Here is a 19,319-nt window from a genome sequence, read left to right as displayed (position 1 = left end):
CCTAATAAACAATAAACAATACTATACAAATCATAACACATAAGAAGCTTCATAAACTAAACGTATTTTTGAACATTTAACCAGTTTTTTCCTAATAAATTATTTATTTCACATAGGTTTATGTTATAGGGTTAGTCAAATCAAAAGTTTGTTTCATTATTCTGAACGATCTCCATTAAACCCAATGTGGTTAGCGGGACTTTTATTTTGAAAAAATGGCTAACTCTTAGCCGCCTTTGCTAGCAATAGATACATCCGGCACGAACATTCTATTTTCGCTAGGTTCACGCTGCTCCATCAACAAGACATCATAACAACAGCGTTAATTTGACAACTAACGTTAACTTTATACGTGGTAAGTGGGGATACAGTCAGCGCATATGTGATACCTATTCACCTATATCGTTACAGTGTGAAGTTGCTAAACGCCTTTAAAAAACCTTACCTAACGGTAAATCTTAACCAATGTATAACGTCCATTGCTCTTCGCGGTAGCTTGCTAACTGACTTTAACAAAGATAACATGGGATAGCAAGCTAGTTACATTAGCGTAAATCATCATAATATTTTATGTGGCAAAGTTATGCACAAGAGCGGTTCTTTGGAGGACACTTACCTAAGAGTTCAGCATATTTGTCTTTGCAATTGTTATCCAAAGTTAGCTTGATAGCTGTGGAATACTGTATCAGAACGGGCAAGGCATTAGCAACTGGAAAGCTAGGCACTCAAGATAACGTTGAGGTGTTTCTCCAATAACGTTAGCTACTTATCGTAAGTTATTTAGCTTTAGCTAGCGGCACAGAACAATTTGTTAGCACAGAAACATAGTTGACATCAATCTAAGTAGGTGTCGAGGGACATGCTCAGCAAACAACAGAATGAGACCAACAACACCCACCCCAGTCTGTCATTGTAGGCCTATGGGGACGTAAACGTTACTGGTGTTCAGTTTGTGGCTGGACATGACTTAAAAGGAACCTAACGTTACTGTAAGTTAGTGATGATGGCGACATTTTCGATGCAGAAAATTGAGTTTGTTGGCCTTTCCTTGCTTGTTCCTGTTTACATTGATTCATGTGCAATGTGAGCAACATCCTGGCTCTTTGACTTAACCAACTCTTTCCCTGTATCTTGTGTCTGGCATTTGCAACAATTATTTCTCACTCACTCTGTAAAATATTCCTAATTAAGAAAATAAAACAAGTCGCTTCAAATAGGGCTGGGTGGTGTGGCGTAAAATGTCACAGTGTAATTTGAGGCATCGACAATAATATCACTGTATTCTTTTTTGTTAGAATTTAAATATAAATGCAAATGAATGGGTAAAGCACGGCAACTACATGATACCTATTTACTGTACTAATAACAGTATGACTAGGACATGTTTAGCATTGCACTGAGGCATTTTAAGTAGCCTAACTTTTTCTGTTATTGTCATACACTCCTGTTTGCCCTGTGTTTCTCCTGTATTTCAAGGTGAGCTCCCGGCGACCTCCCAGTTTTTCCCCTGGAAAACTCCCGTAATTTGCATTACCATCAAACTTTATTATGAATATTACAGATCCATTAGTTTTGTATGTTTGTCTGACATTTCCCAAGTTGCTAGATTGTGTATGAAATAGCCTACAGGCCAGAGTAGGTTTCTGTAAGACCACAGGTCAAGCAGTGCTTTAGGGTCATTCCACGTCAATTCAACCAGGGCCCACGCACTTAGGTCTCAAAAAATTCTGAAAAAATTACCAGGTGTACCTATGTTACCTAGGAGACACAGTGTAAAATTACTCTTATGTAAGATCAATACTCTCCAAGATACAGCCAGTTTTACAGGGGGAGGGAATGTCGATTTTGTTCGGCCTCTTTTTTTTGTCAAAGTTCACAAGCCCACAGCGCAAGAACTAAACCATGTAGGAGGCTCAAATTTTGCATGCTGGTACATAAATAGGAATAGTATGTAGCAAAATAGTCACGTTTGGTCTGGATAATCCTGCATGGTCATAGCTGTCCCTCAAAGTTGATACAAATTTTATTGGAGTTTTTGGCTGGGCTCTGTTTAAGCCTTCAGAAGACATATTTGTACTCAACATAGGCTCTTGATTTATTTTCCTTACTGAGATAAGTAGAAACACTCTCACAAAAAACAATGAACAGAAAATAAATCATTTCAGGGTCTGAACAGCAGACCTTACAAGTCAAAAAAATCATTTTGGTTCTCATTTTCAGAGCACCTAAACACCTTGTGGGAATATACAAAGATTTTTTAAATATTTTTTTCTTTATTCTCCATGATCTTTTCTTTTTAAAAACACCAATTTGACTTGTCTTATCCAAATCTTTCTTTTTCACTATCCACCCTGAACATGGGCAAAATGCACCATTGACATCCATATGTTTTGTATAGAGCTACCACAGGTTACTCTGTACAACCACAGGTGGCAGTGTGGTGACAGTGTGTTTTCCTGAATTCAGTTCTACTAGTATAACAATCTGTGAGTGTGAAACAGTGCTACCCTTACATGCGTTAACAGGATTAGGGGAGGCAGAGTGATTCACTGATGGATATCATTTCCCATTACTTTCGATGTAAAATCTAGATCAGACCCTAGCGGCTCATGTTTTTTCTATGTGTAAATGGACTTTTATGACCGATAAGTCCCACCCGTGACTGATAGGGTACAAATTTGCACTTCCTTCAGTTGAATATACAGTATAATTGATACTCTGGCCAATCACCACCTTCATTAGTTAGCTATCATTTTCAGTTGGCCACCTAGAGAGTGAAGAGAACGTATTATTATTTTACATATTATGTTATATAATATGTATCATATTATATATTATTATTTCACAATTCACAATTTCGTCGCCGTTTTTAAAAAAAAAAAAAAAAACATAGTCCAGTCCATACAACTTCATTTCAATTTCGAAAGAAATACTGGACTATGTTTTAAAAAAAACAAAAACGGCAACGAAATTGTGAATTTCCAGAGCGTGTTACTCCACACTCAGCAATCGACTCCTATGGACTTTCCCCTGAAGATGGCAGCAAAGATGGCAACATTTCCGGAAAGGTACTGGCTTGATGAAATTCATTCTGGACTCTCTATCCGACCACATAAAGACCTCGGGATACTTCGGTTTGGCTTTAGGGACCCTCTACTCACTACCACGTAAGTGTAATGTTGTTTGGAACTGTAGAAGAGGTATAAAAATAGCGTTTTGTAGCGGCGAAATTACATGCCCGCGTCACTTCCAGGCTAACGAGTTTTGACTAAAAACGGTAATATCGAACTTTCTCAAAACTAGGGTTGGGCACCGAAACACGGTTCTAATATGGCACCGGTGCCGACGCAAACGGTAGTAACTGCATCGAATAACAACGTGGATTTCGGTGCCTCATTTCGGTGCTTAAATAGCGTTTTATTTATTTATTTATTGTTTTTTAAACGAGGCATCACTGCATGTCATGCGCCATCTCTAACGTCTTGCTCTGACAGCAACACGTATCCAGATACAGTTAGCTAACATAAACACTGGATGTACAATATAAACCCGAGGGGTGCACCACATAGGTGAGTGGACAGTGTTTGACAGCTTGCATGAGCCCAAGTAGCTTACTTTAAAGCGATATCGCGAGCTCCTGTCAAAATCTAGCAGTGGGCCTAACTACACACAAGCAAAAGGCTATGAAACAACATCAACAGTAGCCTATATGTTATACAATATCCTTGCTAATGCGCTAACTGGCATTTATTTGAAATGATATCAAAGTTGTAAGGTGAAAACTTTATTTCATGGTGTGTTCTAAACAACATAACGGCATGATATTAATCTTTCATGTGCATGAGGCCCATGTAGCATCACAACATATGAAGATCATGTTAAAAGTTTGCTGGCAAAAACATAAATATGTAGGTTACATATCTGATGTCACTGAGCTGTCAAAGAGGCTACGAAACCATCTCCGTACATTATCGCTAATTAAACTCAGCTGACTGGTGTTAGTGCATAGCCATAGTTGCTATTAAAATGCCTACTATGCCAGCGCTGGGAATCTAAACACTTCAACACCGACATGTAGCCTAACATGTTCAAAACTATTGCGTGTTATGGGTTAACACATGAAATTTCTTGAAGCATTTGGGAACACACTGAATTAACTGGAAAGTAGAGTCCCTGTTAGATTAGCTTGCTTGCAAATGCCATTGTCCATGACCTGGCAGTTCTATGGCAAGCGGTTTTAACATGCCTTATGGCAAACCGCCTACACTGGGTAAACTTGAAAGCAGAGCTTACCATTGTGTGTGCATGCAAGGCAAGCTGTTTTAACATTTAAATGTATTATTCATAGGAGCAATGAGATATTGATAGTAAATTGAATATAACAGTTCAATTTCATGTTCAAATTTGTCTTATCAATAAAAAAAAAAAGCAATTCATGCTTTAGACCATTTTAAAACATTTTAAAAACAAAGTCCTGGTTCAGGCACCGTTTCGGCAGTGGCACCGTTTTAAAAGTGGACAGAGCGAACATGTTATTTTCTCACCAAAGGGGTATCTATGGACATCTCAGTTATAGACAAAGCTCGTCTGAACTGTAGCCATTAGGGCTGGGCGATAAAACGATAGCAATATGTATCGCAATAGACATGTAATCGATATCAATAAAAAATATGTTCGATAGAACATTCGATAATTAAAACACACACCTCCCACCTTACGTTGTCTATAAATAAATAGGCTAAATATCTTGCATTGTATGTGCAACTCTACCAGAGTAGGCGATTGAAGTAGGCCTACCTCAACTCAGACTCTCAATGAGTCCTTGCCCCGTGCTCTCTCTCTCTCTCTCCCTCTCAACAGGCGCATCCCTCCTCATGCACATGTAATCCAAACATTCACAATCGTGCAAGACGACTGGCTAAATTGCTATTAAATCCGGTTAGCATCATTAGCACGCTGCACAAATTTGTTCAAAACTGTTGCATTCAAATTGACTGCTAAGTTCTAATCATTTCAATCCCGATGCAAATGAAAAAGTATTTTCCAAGACTCAAACGGGCCTGTCCCAGGGAGAAAAAGTATTCATTTAAAACTTAAACACACGTGGGGAAACTGAACAGTCTAACCAGTAGACTATGATAAACTAGCAAATTAAGCTACTTTGTCAATATTTCCAGGCTTCAACCAGTGCTGCTTTTCATTTAGACTTATGTGCACATTTATTTATTTGAGTGTTTTTTGTGATTGTGTTGCTATTTCTTTTCCCTGTTTGCTTTGATTGATAACTGAGGTGATTAAAATCAGAGGAAGGTTAAGTTTAAAATAAAAGTGTTTAAATTTAATTTTTTTCCCCCTTCTGGTCCTTATCTGAAATAGATTTTTAAAAAATCAATAATTATTGATATTGACCGATATGAAATACTTATATCGTGATACAGTTTTCAGCCATATCGCCCAGCCCTAGTAGCCATATCTTGAGAGAGTGCCTCACAACTGGATTTATGCAGTATGTTGATATAGATTCTGGAAGGGGTATTTTAGAACAAGCTAGTGCATGTAAAGATACTTATGTGCAGGATGCACGTTCAAGCTGTAGCCACTTGGGACTGTCTTCTTAGGAATGAATCCAGTGCATTATGTTTTGTTAGCAGACCAGTATTGAAAATTGGGTAGGGAAAACCCACCATGTAATCTGTGATGTTGCAGAGTTTCCCTACGTATGTCGGTTTTTAACATTCCAAATAAAACTGGACAAAAGTTATCTATATTTATGAAAAAAAGATTTTGGAAGATGGGGATACACTGGAAAAGAAACAAAAATCGGGGCATAATATTAATTTTGGTTACATTTATTCTCCCCCCTAACGACAGGGGAAGGAGATTCCAACGAACAAATCTTTTTTAAGCAATGTAAGAGTGGAGGGAAATTAGCTTCATAGAGATCTTTAAACTAACGGCTCCTACACACAGCTGCGTGCATCGCGTTGCTGGAGACGCATCCCATTCACTTTACATGGGCTCACGTGATCCGTTGCCGAACTGAATTGTGGGTCCAGTGCGTCGCTTTTCTCCCGCCGCTTGCGTTGAGAAGTTCAGCTGATGCTGCACGACAGACGGCACCGGCCAATCAAGGCAATCGACGGACGGCACCAACCAATCAAATTACGGATAGACTTCAAGTCATTTGCATAGCTACCGTCGGGAACACCCACTGGCATGCGTTGACGGAACGCAACTGTGTGTAGGAGCTGTTACGGGTTATCCAAATACCTAAATTTTAAGGAGTTGCATTTTCAAGTTTTGAAAAGTGCTTGCATTTTGGATAAAGTGCTTGAAATTGTAACTGTATTTCTTTTGATACAAATAGCTATCTGACGGAATAGTTAGGTTATTAGATGCAGAAAGTCTGAGAGTTTAAAATGTTGACGCCTCTGCGTGTGTGACATGCGGTACCGATCCACTTGCACGACACGTCATACGCATGGGGGTCGCGCTGCCTCCCTTCGTTCAGTCGTGTGTGGGCGTTTCGTTTAAAATGTCAGTTATCAGCTCATATTCAGTTCGTTTTAACGTATCTTAAGTGTTTTTCCACAAATGGACCACAATTTTAGGCATGTACTTAACAGTATACAACACAGTAATAGCCTAAACAAACTATGCAAGCCATTTCAAAATCTTGTTTTATTTAAACTACTCAATGCAATCTCAAATCCTCACCAGAAACACCAACAGCCAATATATTCATCCAAATCCTAGTTTCGTTTGTTTTATGGACTACTAGGTGGTCGTGGAAGAGATCATTAAAACATAATTTGTCTTGTAAGCGGAACCAAAGTTTCACAAGCACTGTTGTGGTACAACAAAGGACCTACAACCTCGTCCTTTCATTGGAGAGTCGCCTCGCGTTCAACGGATTCATTTGCATAAAGCTGGGCATCAGCCAGCTTTTTCACACGCGACATTATTTCAAATGCAGCGCTGCCTTCCCGGAATGCTTTGCGGGCGCGTTAAAGTCGCTTGACGTCACCCATAGGACTAGAGTGGAATGCAACACGACAAAATAAAGTGAAGTACAAGTGGATCGGTACCGTGATCTGCCAGTCCGTTTTAATGCGTGACCCCGCCCCCTTGCACACAGTCGGAGATGACTGCACCCGAGCGGTAGATAAAACTATGGCTCTAGACTGCATCAACATGCAGTGAGGTTGCCGTTTTAATGAGCGCTGGTTAGAAAACAGCTATTTCGGACTGCTGAACAGATATCATGTAGGGTCATACAGATTCATTGCTAGATAGGTCACCATTAAAGCTAACATGTTATTTAATAGGCTAGCCTACTTAGCTCAGTCATTGGACGACAAGGGGAAAGTTATTATTATTATTTTTTGACGACGTAGGCTAGTTAAGGCGGCAGGCGTATGTTGCTAAAGCGGCCGCCTTAACTGCAAAGTGCTGCTGGAAACCCTGGCTTCGGGGGTGGGGGTGCGGCCGCATACTAAAAACAATACCAAAAAGATTTTTTGATCTTAATATAAGATTAATAACACTTGGTTAGATTTCATTTTTTGAGGTGCACCTCACTACCTTCCCTTGTCTCTACATCCGAATTCATGTTGGGGCTTCCTCAGTTTGAAATGTCACACTGAAATGCTGAGTGATGTGACACGGCAACTGCAACGTGATTGGTTCAGGTCACAACACTATTTGTCCATCCTTCCTTACTTCTTTCCTTTCTTCCTTTCTTTTGTCCTAGCCTCTCGTTCTAATTAATTTTGTGAATAAAACGAGGAATGAATGCAAGGAGGATGGAGGAATCAAGGAGAGAGAGATGAGAAATGAGATGTCCTGCTCACTTAAGCATCACTTTTAAGAGACGTCAGTTATTGATGATGTGGCATCATCACCTCTTATACTTTCTCCTCTCTCCTCGTTCCTCACATCATTTGGTAGCAATTAGACAAATGAGACATCCTCGATGATGTCGAGTTTGGAACAATTCCTGGGCCACGAACTGGAGGACTCATGCAAATAACATTATGACCTAAACCCGTTATCAGCTAAGTCATAGACGAAAGTATTTCTGTTTAAAAAAAAAATAAGGCCTGACATGGTGGGATTCGGGAATGGCGAGACTTGAAGCCGGGTGCTGACCTGTATATGGTATGCGCCACAGCGCCCCACAGAAATAAGCTCTGTTAAATGTAATTAATTGGTGGAGGGTTAGATTAGGGTTAGGACAATTGGTTAATTGGTGGTTAGGGTGAATTGGTGGAGTTTTGAGCAAGACCGTTTTTGCATTTACACTGAATGGGCTTATAGTGAAAGCTAAGAGGGCCAGCTAGCACGTCGAAAAACAAATGCTATTTTATACCACTGACGATGCTCAAAATACACTTCTGTGGTAGTGTGGTGAGGGTCCCTACAAACAAACAGAAATATTGTAAACTTTGAAAGTGTTATAACAAGAGCTGTATCTGAAGGAAGCATTGCCTGCTTTTTGTTCTTGTAGTGTCAAAGCAGCGGGCATGTTCGATCTTGCAGCGCTGTACATATCTGACTGAATGTTGATGCTGTCAAAAAAAAACACTTCTGATTGCGAGTTATGGAGTAATTGTGCCGCGATCACACCCAATTAAACTTTAGACAGCCACAGCAACTTCAAACATCACTGGACCAAATGCTTCAGACATGAAAGAAATCAGGCTATCACGATTTTAGTTACATTCATGACGCTTATGCTACTGTTACAACGGTAGGCTACAGCCTTGTCTTTTTTTTGTTTGTTTTTTTTTGGGGGCTTTTTGCCTTTATTTGGACAGGACAGTGAAGACATACAGGAAGTGAGTGGGAGAGAGAGAGAGATGGGGTGGGATTGGGACATGACCGCAGGTCGGACTTCAACCTGGGTCCCCATGGGATCTCGGGGCCCATTCGTGGTATGAGCGCTGTAGCCTGTTGCGCCACAGCGCCCCCCTACAGCCTTGTCTTCTGTTAATGGCTGCGTCAGGTTGTAACAAAGGTAGGCTACATGTCGTTGTTTCAACTTTCATGGAGTGAACATGTATGACTCTTTCAAGTCTAACGTCTTTGTGGACATTGAGTTTGAACAGAGAGAACAGAAATGTGTTGCGATTGTGCCGCTTCTCCCCTACTCTCGCAGATACACAAATGGAATGTTGGAACATTGCCCTCCCCAACACACGTAAAACGACAGAAAAAAAACATGAATCCATGTCATAAGATAGTTCCTCACATTACACATCATAACATTACACACTATGTGCACACATGTGCAGGCCAATGTTTGATGAATTTTTAAAAAAAAGAAATTGTGGTCATGACTGTGACGAGCTCAGACCCGCGGTAGGCGCCACGTGACTGTGGTATTGCGGTTACTGTCCCAGCCCTACAGTCATGCCTTACGTTCAGCCAGATGTTCTTGAATTTTCTTTTCAATTTAGGCTATGTTGCTAGATTTTATTAAGGATAGTAGTTTAGGTAAAGAAGATGTACAAAGTTATTTTAGATTACACAGAAGCACTGATGCCAATTCTGTCAATATTGTAACTGAAGAGCAGTTACTTTAAAATGCCTCTCTAGTATGTGAAACATCTCCTAGTAATACTCGTAACTGTGCTTTACCCTGTACCCATAACTGTGCTTGTGCTTTAGCATTTATATTGTGATTTTTTAAAATAAACAAATATACTCTGATATATGTTGTTGCCACCCATGCTTCTAATTATACTGCTATATAAATATTTGCCAATACCGTCCATCTGATTAAAGCAACTACTAAAAAGAACTTACCATATTTAAATGTATTTTTATTTTTATGGTCTTGCTTTTGTAGGTCGTGGTGGGCTTGTCTTATCATGAAAGCGTTGCAGATCCAGATACATCATTCCCATTGTAGTTGATGATCTGCAGCTGGTCCAGACATGGCAGACAGTGTGAGGACCTTCCTGCGCAATGTTGCAATGGTCAGACAAATAATATAACAACAGTATAACACACATTTAAGAAAAATAATATGTACTTTTCAGGATTTATTTGGCAGCAGTACCAAATAATGTTTTTTTATATACTGTATTGGGGATTTGTTATTTTTAGTAGCAGTTTATTATTACTGTCCAAGTAGTTCTTTCTTTAGTATCTTTAATTAACATACATGTATTGTTTTTGAAGGTGCAGTCAGCTATTCTAATTCAATATATTTTCAGCACATTCAGCAAATTGCTCCAAATGAGAAACCAGATGTTTGCACACAATACCATTCTGTAAATTAAAAAAACAGAAATTAGGTCTAGTCATAAACAATTCCAGCCAACCAACACATCACTGAAGGGAGGCTGTAATTTGATTAGCTGTAAAGCTGAGAAATCAACCTTTCAGTAGAATCACAGACTGCATCTTCTAAAAAAATCATGAATTTGAATAGGGTAATATATGCCTATAAATTATATTCAGATCCTCAGTAAATTTGATTTACGATGATCTGTTAATGGTGTTGGGACATGTAAAAATTTAAGTGACACAGGAAAGTCCATTAAATGATGCATCAGGTGAAACCGACCTGTTGTTGTACTGTTATTTGGGACATCAATACATGGCAGATTAAACATTGGCGGATGATGGGTCATATGAGATGTGGGTTCTGAAGCGGAAGGGAGTAGCTTTTTAGGTAGCTTTGAAACCTACTGAGAAATGTTAACTTTATGTCTTTACGACTTTACTTTAAATGTCTTGCAAGTCCCTTTGGGTTACTATTATTTCCAAAAAGTAAGAGATGGAATATGTTGAACAAAAATTATAATTAAATAAAAGGTTATTATTCATGTCAATCGTAGGACATTATAAGGGAAAGTACTTTTTTTTTGTGTGCATCTGCTTGAATGATTACTGTGATTATCTGCAGAAATTATGTCATTGTGTAATTATAGGGGGTAAAGGACTCCATTGTAGGGATTGGGACAATCTCCAAACTTGATGCCCGCATACAGCAAAAAAGGGAAGAGCAGAGGCGGAGACGAACAAGTGGAGCTCTGGCACAACGGAGAGCACAAATGAATGAGCGCAGGCCAGAGAGGTAAGAGAGTTTTAGGTGAGTGTTGTAGCTCTAAATAGTTACATGGTGACCTTGAAGAGTGTTGAGAAGGAGCACCTGGGCGCAGACCATGGTTTATTAATGGGGGAAAAGGGAGCATGGCTGTGTACTGCTCTTTATTGGTGTATGGACCATAGTTGATCTGTATGGACCAACCTCCTCAGTTCAGCACACAGGTGAACCACTTATTGATTGCAAAGTTTAGCCATAATAGTGTAAAGTACAGTTTTTCTACCACTGTAATAATTATTCCCTGCACATATTTGTTTAAAACTCTTGCATTCAAGTTGACTGATCATCTCAATACCAATGTTTCCCAAGTCTGTCCCAAGGAGAACAAGTATTACCTTAAAACTTAAACACACATGGGGAAACTGAACAGTCCAATCAGTAGACTATGATAAGCTAGCCAACTATGCTACTTTGATTACAATATTTCCAGGCTTCAACCAGACAGCTGAATTCTCTCTTTTTTATATCAGGATATAAAATAATAGATATATTATATTGTAATCCTCTGGCGTTTTAACTCCATCTACCCCACAGAGAAAAATTTAGGTTCAACCATGGGTCAAAAATTGTGATGTAAACGAAATCGTGAGGTTGGTGTATCGTTACAGCCGTAATATATTCATTTCATTCATTTAATCTCTTTTGTCATCTTCCCTTCCATTCAGTGAACCAAAATTAGCCAGCAGAATCTTTCAGTGTTGTGCATGGAATGGAGGAGTATTTTGGGTAAGTCTCTATGAAAACAAACTACAGAGACAGTTACTGTTAATTAAACTCATAGTGTGGTAAATCATGGCAATTCTCTCCACAGCTCAGTATGTTACTCTTCTACCGAGTGTTTATTCCACTCTTACAGACTGTAACAGCCAAAGTCATAGGTATGTATGTTGTCACGTTTATTTGGAATATGTCATTTACATAAACAATATGTTCAATACCAGTCAAAAATATTGGAAAATGTGGTGATCCAGGCTTACGGATGTGTCTGATAGTACAAATGGGAAATGTTCCAGTCTTTTGGCACTATTCAATATAGCGATGCACCGATATGGAATTTTAGGGCCGATAACGATAATCGATATTTATTGGTTTGTTGTGGCCGATACCGATACGATAACCGATAATATTACTCTTGAAAAAATTTGTGAGAAGTGATTTGGGGAAAGCATTTAATAAGCATAATTTTATTGCAGTAATTTTACCTACCACCAAATGATGGACAGAACTCATAATAGTCCTCAATAGTATGGCAGTCAACAACATAACAGTAGCCTAGCCCTACAGTATGTGTGGCCCCTTTAAGTGAACCTTACGTCAGTGAATTGCGAGTGAGTGGCTAGAGAGTTTGAATAGTTTTCATTTAGGACTAAACGGCTCAGCTTGGAATAAGCTACAGTATAGCGACCAAATCAGAGTTTGTGAGGGAAACTTTAGTTTAGTTTCAACTGCAGGTAACTGAATAAAGCTGCAACTCCTCAGACTGTATCTTATGTCCGTCTACTCTGTTGCGTACAACCTGCTGCAGCAGAAATTAAAGGCGTTAGCCCCGAAGGTTTTAATAACTTATTATGATGACCTGTCTGGAACTGAAGCACGAATGGCTAGCATATTTCTAGGTAATAATACAAAACCCAAGCTAAAGTAATGCGAATATAATACTAAAACACAACTTAGGCCTACTTATGTACTCGTCCCACTAACGAGTTTGTTTATTTGTTTCCCCGACCAGCGCGGTAAAGTGCAAACACACCAGCACAAGACGGCTCTAGATAGGGCTGAGCTCCGCTCTGTTAAGGTTAAATGGCGGATCATTCACGAGAGGATTTTGATATGCACAGATTCCCAAATGAACGCATATCCACAGATTTTGTTAGAGTGGTGAAATACATTGAAGGTGTGAATTAAATGCTAAAATTCCATTATGTACAAACATGGACAACCGTTCTGCCGTCCCTGCTCTGTAAGGTAGGCTAAGCAGCACCTGTAGACTGTTTATTTTCTCGTTCCCATAAAAAAGATGTGCGCAATGTAAATAGTGCATTGACAATGCAAACACTTTTACTTAAAGTAAAGCCATATACTAAACATGGATCCCAAAATCAGTTGCATAATAATGACTTCATTTTGTGTAACCTTATATAAGCCTATATAATTTTCAAAACCTCGTAGGGCTAATTAATCAACCAGCATGGCATGACCTCAATGGTGTCACAGTTATGTTATTTATATAAAAAAAATGTTTAATCAAACATGCTATTGTTGATGGCCATTATCAAACAGTTCTGATGGTAGACAGGTGTGTTCCCACTGTGAACAGTTGAGGCAAGCGGTGTGGCCCATGGCAGTGCCAGTCAGCTTCTGTTTGAGAAGGAGAACTTATGGCAGTGTCTCATTTTGGCCTTTTTTATTTTAGTTTGTTTGTTTTAAGTTCTCAGTCAGCATGTACTAAATATGGCTTTTATTCTCAGGTGACCCATCTCTTCATGGAAATGTGTGGTCTTGGCTGGAGTTCATTTTGACCTCTGTATTTAGTGCTCTCTGGGTGCTTCCTCTTTTTGTGCTCAGCAAAATTGTTAATGCCATTTGGTTTCAGGTGAGTCTTAGCTGAATGTGTCCTGTTCCTGAATGTTGTATCCATGATATCCAGTTATTGGCTAGACTCATTAAATCAACTATATTGTGTTGAAAACACTGTGATGACTTTTAGCCTGTGATGAGTTTTCAGTATTGTTTGTTTGTTTTATACCTACCCAAGGATATAGCTGATCTTGCTTTTGAAGTTTCTGGACGAAAGGCCCAGCCCTTTCCCAGTGTTAGTAAGATTGTTGCAGACATGCTCTTCAATCTCATCCTCCAGGCCCTCTTCCTTATTCAAGTAAGAGAGGCTGCACTTTTAGTCAGTCTTTTTAAGTTACTTTTTTCTTCAATATTTCTGTCACTCTTACAGTGTAACTCCAGTGAAAATTGACCCCAGGGTCTTTTTCTGCATTAAAACACATCAACTAAGCCGTGGAGACGGTATTTCTCGTTGATCAACCACTACAGAACTTGCTCCGGTATATGCTATAGCCCCAAATCGCAAACAGTGGATTAGCTAAGGGCCATGACCGAAAGATCCTGGGGTCAATTTTCACTGGAGTTAAACTTTAAGGGATCAAAGAAAAATTACAGTTTTTGTCTCCTTCATTTGCTGTTTTATAAAGGGCATGATTGTCAGTCTCTTTCCTATTGACGCGATTGGACAGATGGTTAGTCTCCTACACATGTCTCTGCTTTACTCTCTGTACTGCTTTGAATACCGCTGGTTCAACCATGGTGAGTTTTTTTTTTTTTTTTTTTTTTTTTCTTTCAAATTATGCTTTTAATCAGAAGTATTTGCTTAGTCTTCAGTTGCAAATTTGTTAACTTGCATTTTTTAGGTATTGAAATGCATCAACGGCTGTCAAACATTGAGAGAAATTGGCCTTATTACTTTGGCTTTGGTCTACCTATGGCTCTGCTGACTGCTCTTCCATCCTCATATATAATAAGGTAGTTATTTGACCTCTCACACTGTTTTGGCTTACAGGGATTAGTTAGGGCATGTTGGACAATTAAGAAGCTACCCTGGAGACAAACCAAAATATTTTTAATTTTGTAAGTGAAGTGTACTATTATTCTGGTCACTGCCATCTTGGCCCACTCAAGTCATTTAAATAAGTTTTAAAGGTGTTCAAAGTAGTGATGTATCAGAGGGTAAATTTTAAAAATAAAAATTGAATTATATCATTATCAAATAGCTGGTGTGCCATGGTAAAGGTGATGCATCACAACATGCCTGAATCTTAAAGAAAGTGGCTCTTAATAAACACAACGAGGCACAGGTGAAGCAATGAGCGGGCCAATAATCAGATTCAGGTGGGGGGTAGAGACAGAGACACAAGGAAAAGAAACACATGGCTATGTAAACACAAAAGCACATGGTATAAGTGAACAAAGTCAAAAGTTACTTTGAAAAAGAAAACATTCACCATGAAAAATGTAATCAATGATATATCGACAACAAAATGAAAACCAAACACCAAACTTTCTGAAGATGTTGATGATGGTACAAGCTAACTTTTTGTATTCAATTTTTAAACTTCTAATCACTTATAAAATGGTTACTTTTAATTTGTCTGTGACTACAATTGAGGGAGATACATTAATTCAAAGGCATAGCCCCCTAATTTATTCAAACTTCATTAGGCCAAATCTCCCTTAATATTGATCCAAAACACATGCAATTTTATTTTCATCGCTTTCTTATATGTCCAAATCAGTATTCCAAGTAGGGCTGGGCGATATGACAAAAAAATAATATTGAGATATTTTTAGTCTATTTCACAATATATTATATATCTCGATATTTTGAAATGTTCTCAAAAGGAATGAATTCATTCATTCATGAATTCTCACTTTCACCCTGTGATATTTTAAATCATGCAGTAGGATGCATTAGGCTAGGATAATACCAGTCCAATCCCTGCAAATTCTATCCGCATTTAAACATTATTGGTTATTCACAGGTGGTTTCTATTTTACATTTGAATGTAAAAGCAGGGGTTAAAGTAGTTATGAATTATTGCCAGTAGCCTACTATGAAAGTCTCTCATAAGGAAAAGTGTGCATGCAAAACACACCTAAATAGGGTACATCAATAGATTTATTTTAGCCTATTTGCAGAGCATTCATCATGGGATTTGGCTTTATCATTCTCTCTTCTTCTTTCCCTACCTTCTTTGAGAGGCCCCTCTGCCTATCCACTCTTCAGGAAACTGTTAACTACTACTGTAAACTGTGTCTACCTATATGACTAGGCTATCTGATGACAATTACGGATCATCATTCATTTAGTGTTTAGATGTTGTTCATTGAGTGAGATACAGTAAGATCCAAATAGCGGGATAGCCAGAACAGATAAAACAAACGTAATTTACAAAGAGATCATATCACACTGAAAGCTCATATTTTGTAACTAGCAAATAGCCTATATCAGTCCTTTCTTAAATACAGTTGCGTTATCAGCCCTGACCAAAACAGTTCAGGAATTATTTATGCAAAAGTGGAACGTGCGTAACGTTTCGTTCTCCCTCCTTTTCGGCACGAGGCACAGCATGAGAGAGCATGAACCATATTGTTTCTCCCGTATTTTATTTGGCAAATTTGACAACCGTCTACATTTCAAATCAAAGTCTACTTCTTTCTCTTAATCGCCATGGCGGTACGCATTTAGAATAAAGAATAACGTTTGTGAACGCTTTTGTTTTGTTGCCAGCATAAAAACAAGCTTACCATCGGCCTATCCGCAAATTTTAAACACAAGGGATGAATTGAACGATGACGAAGTCGGACATAGGCATAGTTCATATTGAAAAAAGTTATACAATTTGGAACTCTAGCTTTCCCCCACCGCAGTCTTTTAATGCCATCTAATCATAACGTGTGCAGTCTGCACCATACTTAAGCCCAAATCACACCAAAGATTCGCGACGAGATGAGCTGCAACATTCTGTTAACCAGCAACTCGATGCAACATTCTAAAACCTTGAAACTGTGACCAGACATGGTGAATGCTTTGCGACGGCTTGCAACGACGTGCAACATCTAATTCAGACCTCTGCAACTCCTTTCTGCAATGGGTTCGTATCACTGCGAATCTTTGGTGTGAATTGGGCTTTAAACAGACGATCTGACTGGTTTTAGAAGATTAAATACAACCCGAAACTAAAAAACAGACCAGGCCTCTTTTGGAGACCGGCCTTTAACCCAAACCTGTAGCCATGCCAGGTTTGGGTTAAAGAGACAGGCGTCTATTTGGGACTCGGACCAGTATAACTTTGTAAAACTCCTACTCAGATTTACGTTGTTTACACTTGTTATCATCCAAAAATAGACCCTAAATCACTGGACGTTTCCTTTAACTTCGTTTTAGAGAATGCAAGTGTCTTAAGTATCTAAAATCTTAAACAAATAAAGACACAAAAGAACATGATTTTACTGACAGTGCTGACTATCAGAAGTTGGCTAGTGATAGTTGGTTCAACTGTCATATCTACAAGTTGTATAACAAAGCTGTTGTTATTGAAACATGTGCTGCTGCACACTGTCCCAGTGGTCTTAACCCTCAGATCCCTTATTTTCCAGCAAGTTGCGGTTTCAAGTAGTTGCAACTCATCTTGTAGTTTTGTTTGATTTGATTTCCCTTCATAAGTCTCTGCCCCTGTTCATCCTTATACTATGAAACCGCTTTGAATGTATAAAATGAAACAGCTTAAAAAATAAAAGATCTGATAGGAAGTAAGCAGATAATATTTAATTTTTTGCAATAAATAAAAGAATGCAAAAACAATGTTATTAATGTATCTGACCAGCTGATGACTACCTTCCAAAAATTCAACCAGTCTAACTCTTTATTCTCTACTTCTCCTCTTAAAGGAATTATCCGCAGTAAAATGCACTTTAGATCAATTTACGGATGATTGGGAGTACATACGTTAAGTTGACATCAAAATCATGTCATTCGGATGTGTTTTGAGAAAGTTCGATTTTACCGTCAAAACTCGTTAGCCTGGAAGTGACCCGGGCATGTCATTTCGCCGCTACAAAACGCTATTTTTATACTTCTTCTACAGTTCCAAATAACATTACACTTACGTGGTAGTGAGTAGAGGGTCCCTAAAGCCAAACCGAGGTATCCCGAGGTCTTTATGTGGTCAGAGTCCAGAATGAATTTCATCAAGCCAGTACCTTTCCGGAAATGTTGCTGCTGCAGCTTCCATCTTTAGGGGAAAGTCCGTAGGAGTCGATTGGAGTCAACATCACGTCACGTGACATTTCAAAATTCCAACCTGTTAGTAAGCTAGACTTTCAATTCCACTTTTTGTTTGTTTGTGTTGTTTTTAACTCTTTCACCACCACTGATTCGGGTCGATATCATTTAAATATAAATATAAATAAACAAATATAACCTCATAATATGATGCATTTAACTGTATACAAAATGTATGTGAGGGTCTGTGTTACTTAAATAAATGTTTACTTTGTATCAAGCCACATAGATTGACATTCATTTTAGTTCCAATTTATTGTGATCAATTTTGTCATCTTTTATTAGTGGCTGTCTGTTCTCCATCCTGTTTCCCCTCTTCATCATCAGCGCTAATGAAGCCAAGACTCCAGTAAAGTTATAGTGAGTATCACATTTAAACTTGTCCTTTTTTAGCCTCTCCAGATTTCTTGATGATGTAACTTTTAACATGACATTTTAACATTTCTACTCTTTTATTGTCTCTTAACAGCCATTTTCAGCTGCGCCTTTTCTCCCTTGTTGTGCTCATCAGCAACAAGCTGTTTCACAAAACAGTTCATCTACAGTCCTCTCTAACATCCTCTACCTCTAATGAGAAACTGCCTTCCCCTCACATGTCACCAGTTCTTCAGTAACCAATGCCTTCTCAGTGACATCCAGGAGTGAGAATATTGACAGCACAATCTGTTTCTAAGGCAATGAAGTATTTATATGGGGGAGCCAGAAAGAAGTATTCTTTTTGCTATCGTTTGGGATTACACATGTTTAAGCCCTTCAACCGTCTGTATACCCTAAAAAAGGGATTAAGCAAATGTTAATGAAAAATGTTAACATGTTTAACACTTAATCTCACAGTCCCTGTGTTTGTGTGCCATCTGAATAGGTTTGGGTTTTTAAGAACAGCATGGCCCATATTTCAAATTTTTGTGTTGTCCCCAAATTACTGTTTGTTAATTTAACCTGTGGCCTTTTGATTAAAATATAATACTTTCTGTTTTTTTTTTTCCTCAGTATGTCTTGCACGCTAATAGACAAAATGTTTAAGAGCACGGTTTCTTTGGGCCTGTTAGCTAATTTTCCACTTGTGGCCAACATGTAGGTAAAAACAAAACTTTGACCATTGAAGATAATGTTAATGTCAGAAGAATTAAAGAAAAGAAAAGAATTTTAAAGTGTTTTATATGTGATTATTGACCAATATTAATTTAAAGTTAATTTCTTAAATTCACATATTTACAGATATGAGCCTATATTAATTAGTTGTTAGGGTTATAGAATTGACAGGGATTAAAGTTCTCCGTCGCTATGATGGATGTCCGTCAATTGGTTTCCATAAGGCCATATCAGTGTAGATCCCAAAATATACGTCTT

At 38.5% G+C, this 19,319-nt stretch overlaps 1 protein-coding gene across 1 annotated transcript; it reads left to right on the top strand.

Moving 5' to 3' along the window:
- The first annotated feature begins 217 nt into the window (after positions 1–217).
- ei24 (EI24 autophagy associated transmembrane protein) lies at positions 218–19,113 on the top strand. Its single transcript, XM_048237618.1, has 11 exons — positions 218–355; positions 9,854–9,983; positions 10,944–11,089; positions 11,785–11,845; positions 11,931–11,997; positions 13,588–13,712; positions 13,875–13,994; positions 14,323–14,434; positions 14,539–14,650; positions 18,255–18,329; positions 18,439–19,113. Exons 2-11 carry the CDS (start codon positions 9,942–9,944, stop codon positions 18,581–18,583), a joined length of 1,005 nt encoding a protein of 334 aa, XP_048093575.1. The 5' UTR covers positions 218–355; positions 9,854–9,941; the 3' UTR covers positions 18,584–19,113.
- Positions 19,114–19,319: the final 206 nt, after the last annotated feature.

Source organism: Alosa alosa, chromosome 2 (assembly GCF_017589495.1).
Source record: "Alosa alosa isolate M-15738 ecotype Scorff River chromosome 2, AALO_Geno_1.1, whole genome shotgun sequence".
NCBI classification, from domain to species: Eukaryota; Metazoa; Chordata; class Actinopteri; order Clupeiformes; family Clupeidae; genus Alosa; species Alosa alosa.
Note: the sequence above shows the minus strand (reverse complement) of the source record. Positions and strands in the feature narration are given on the sequence as shown.

Excerpts from the sequence above, each read along its gene's own strand:
- ei24 (XM_048237618.1), top strand. The coding sequence starts at position 9,942 with ATGGCAGACAGTGTGAGGACCTTCCTGCGCAATGTTGCAATG. Across the intron at positions 11,090-11,784 it reads AATGAGCGCAGGCCAGAGAG|TGAACCAAAATTAGCCAGCA; the intron begins GTAAGAGAGTTT and ends CCTTCCATTCAG. Across the intron at positions 13,995-14,322 it reads AGGCCCTCTTCCTTATTCAA|GGCATGATTGTCAGTCTCTT; the intron begins GTAAGAGAGGCT and ends TGTTTTATAAAG.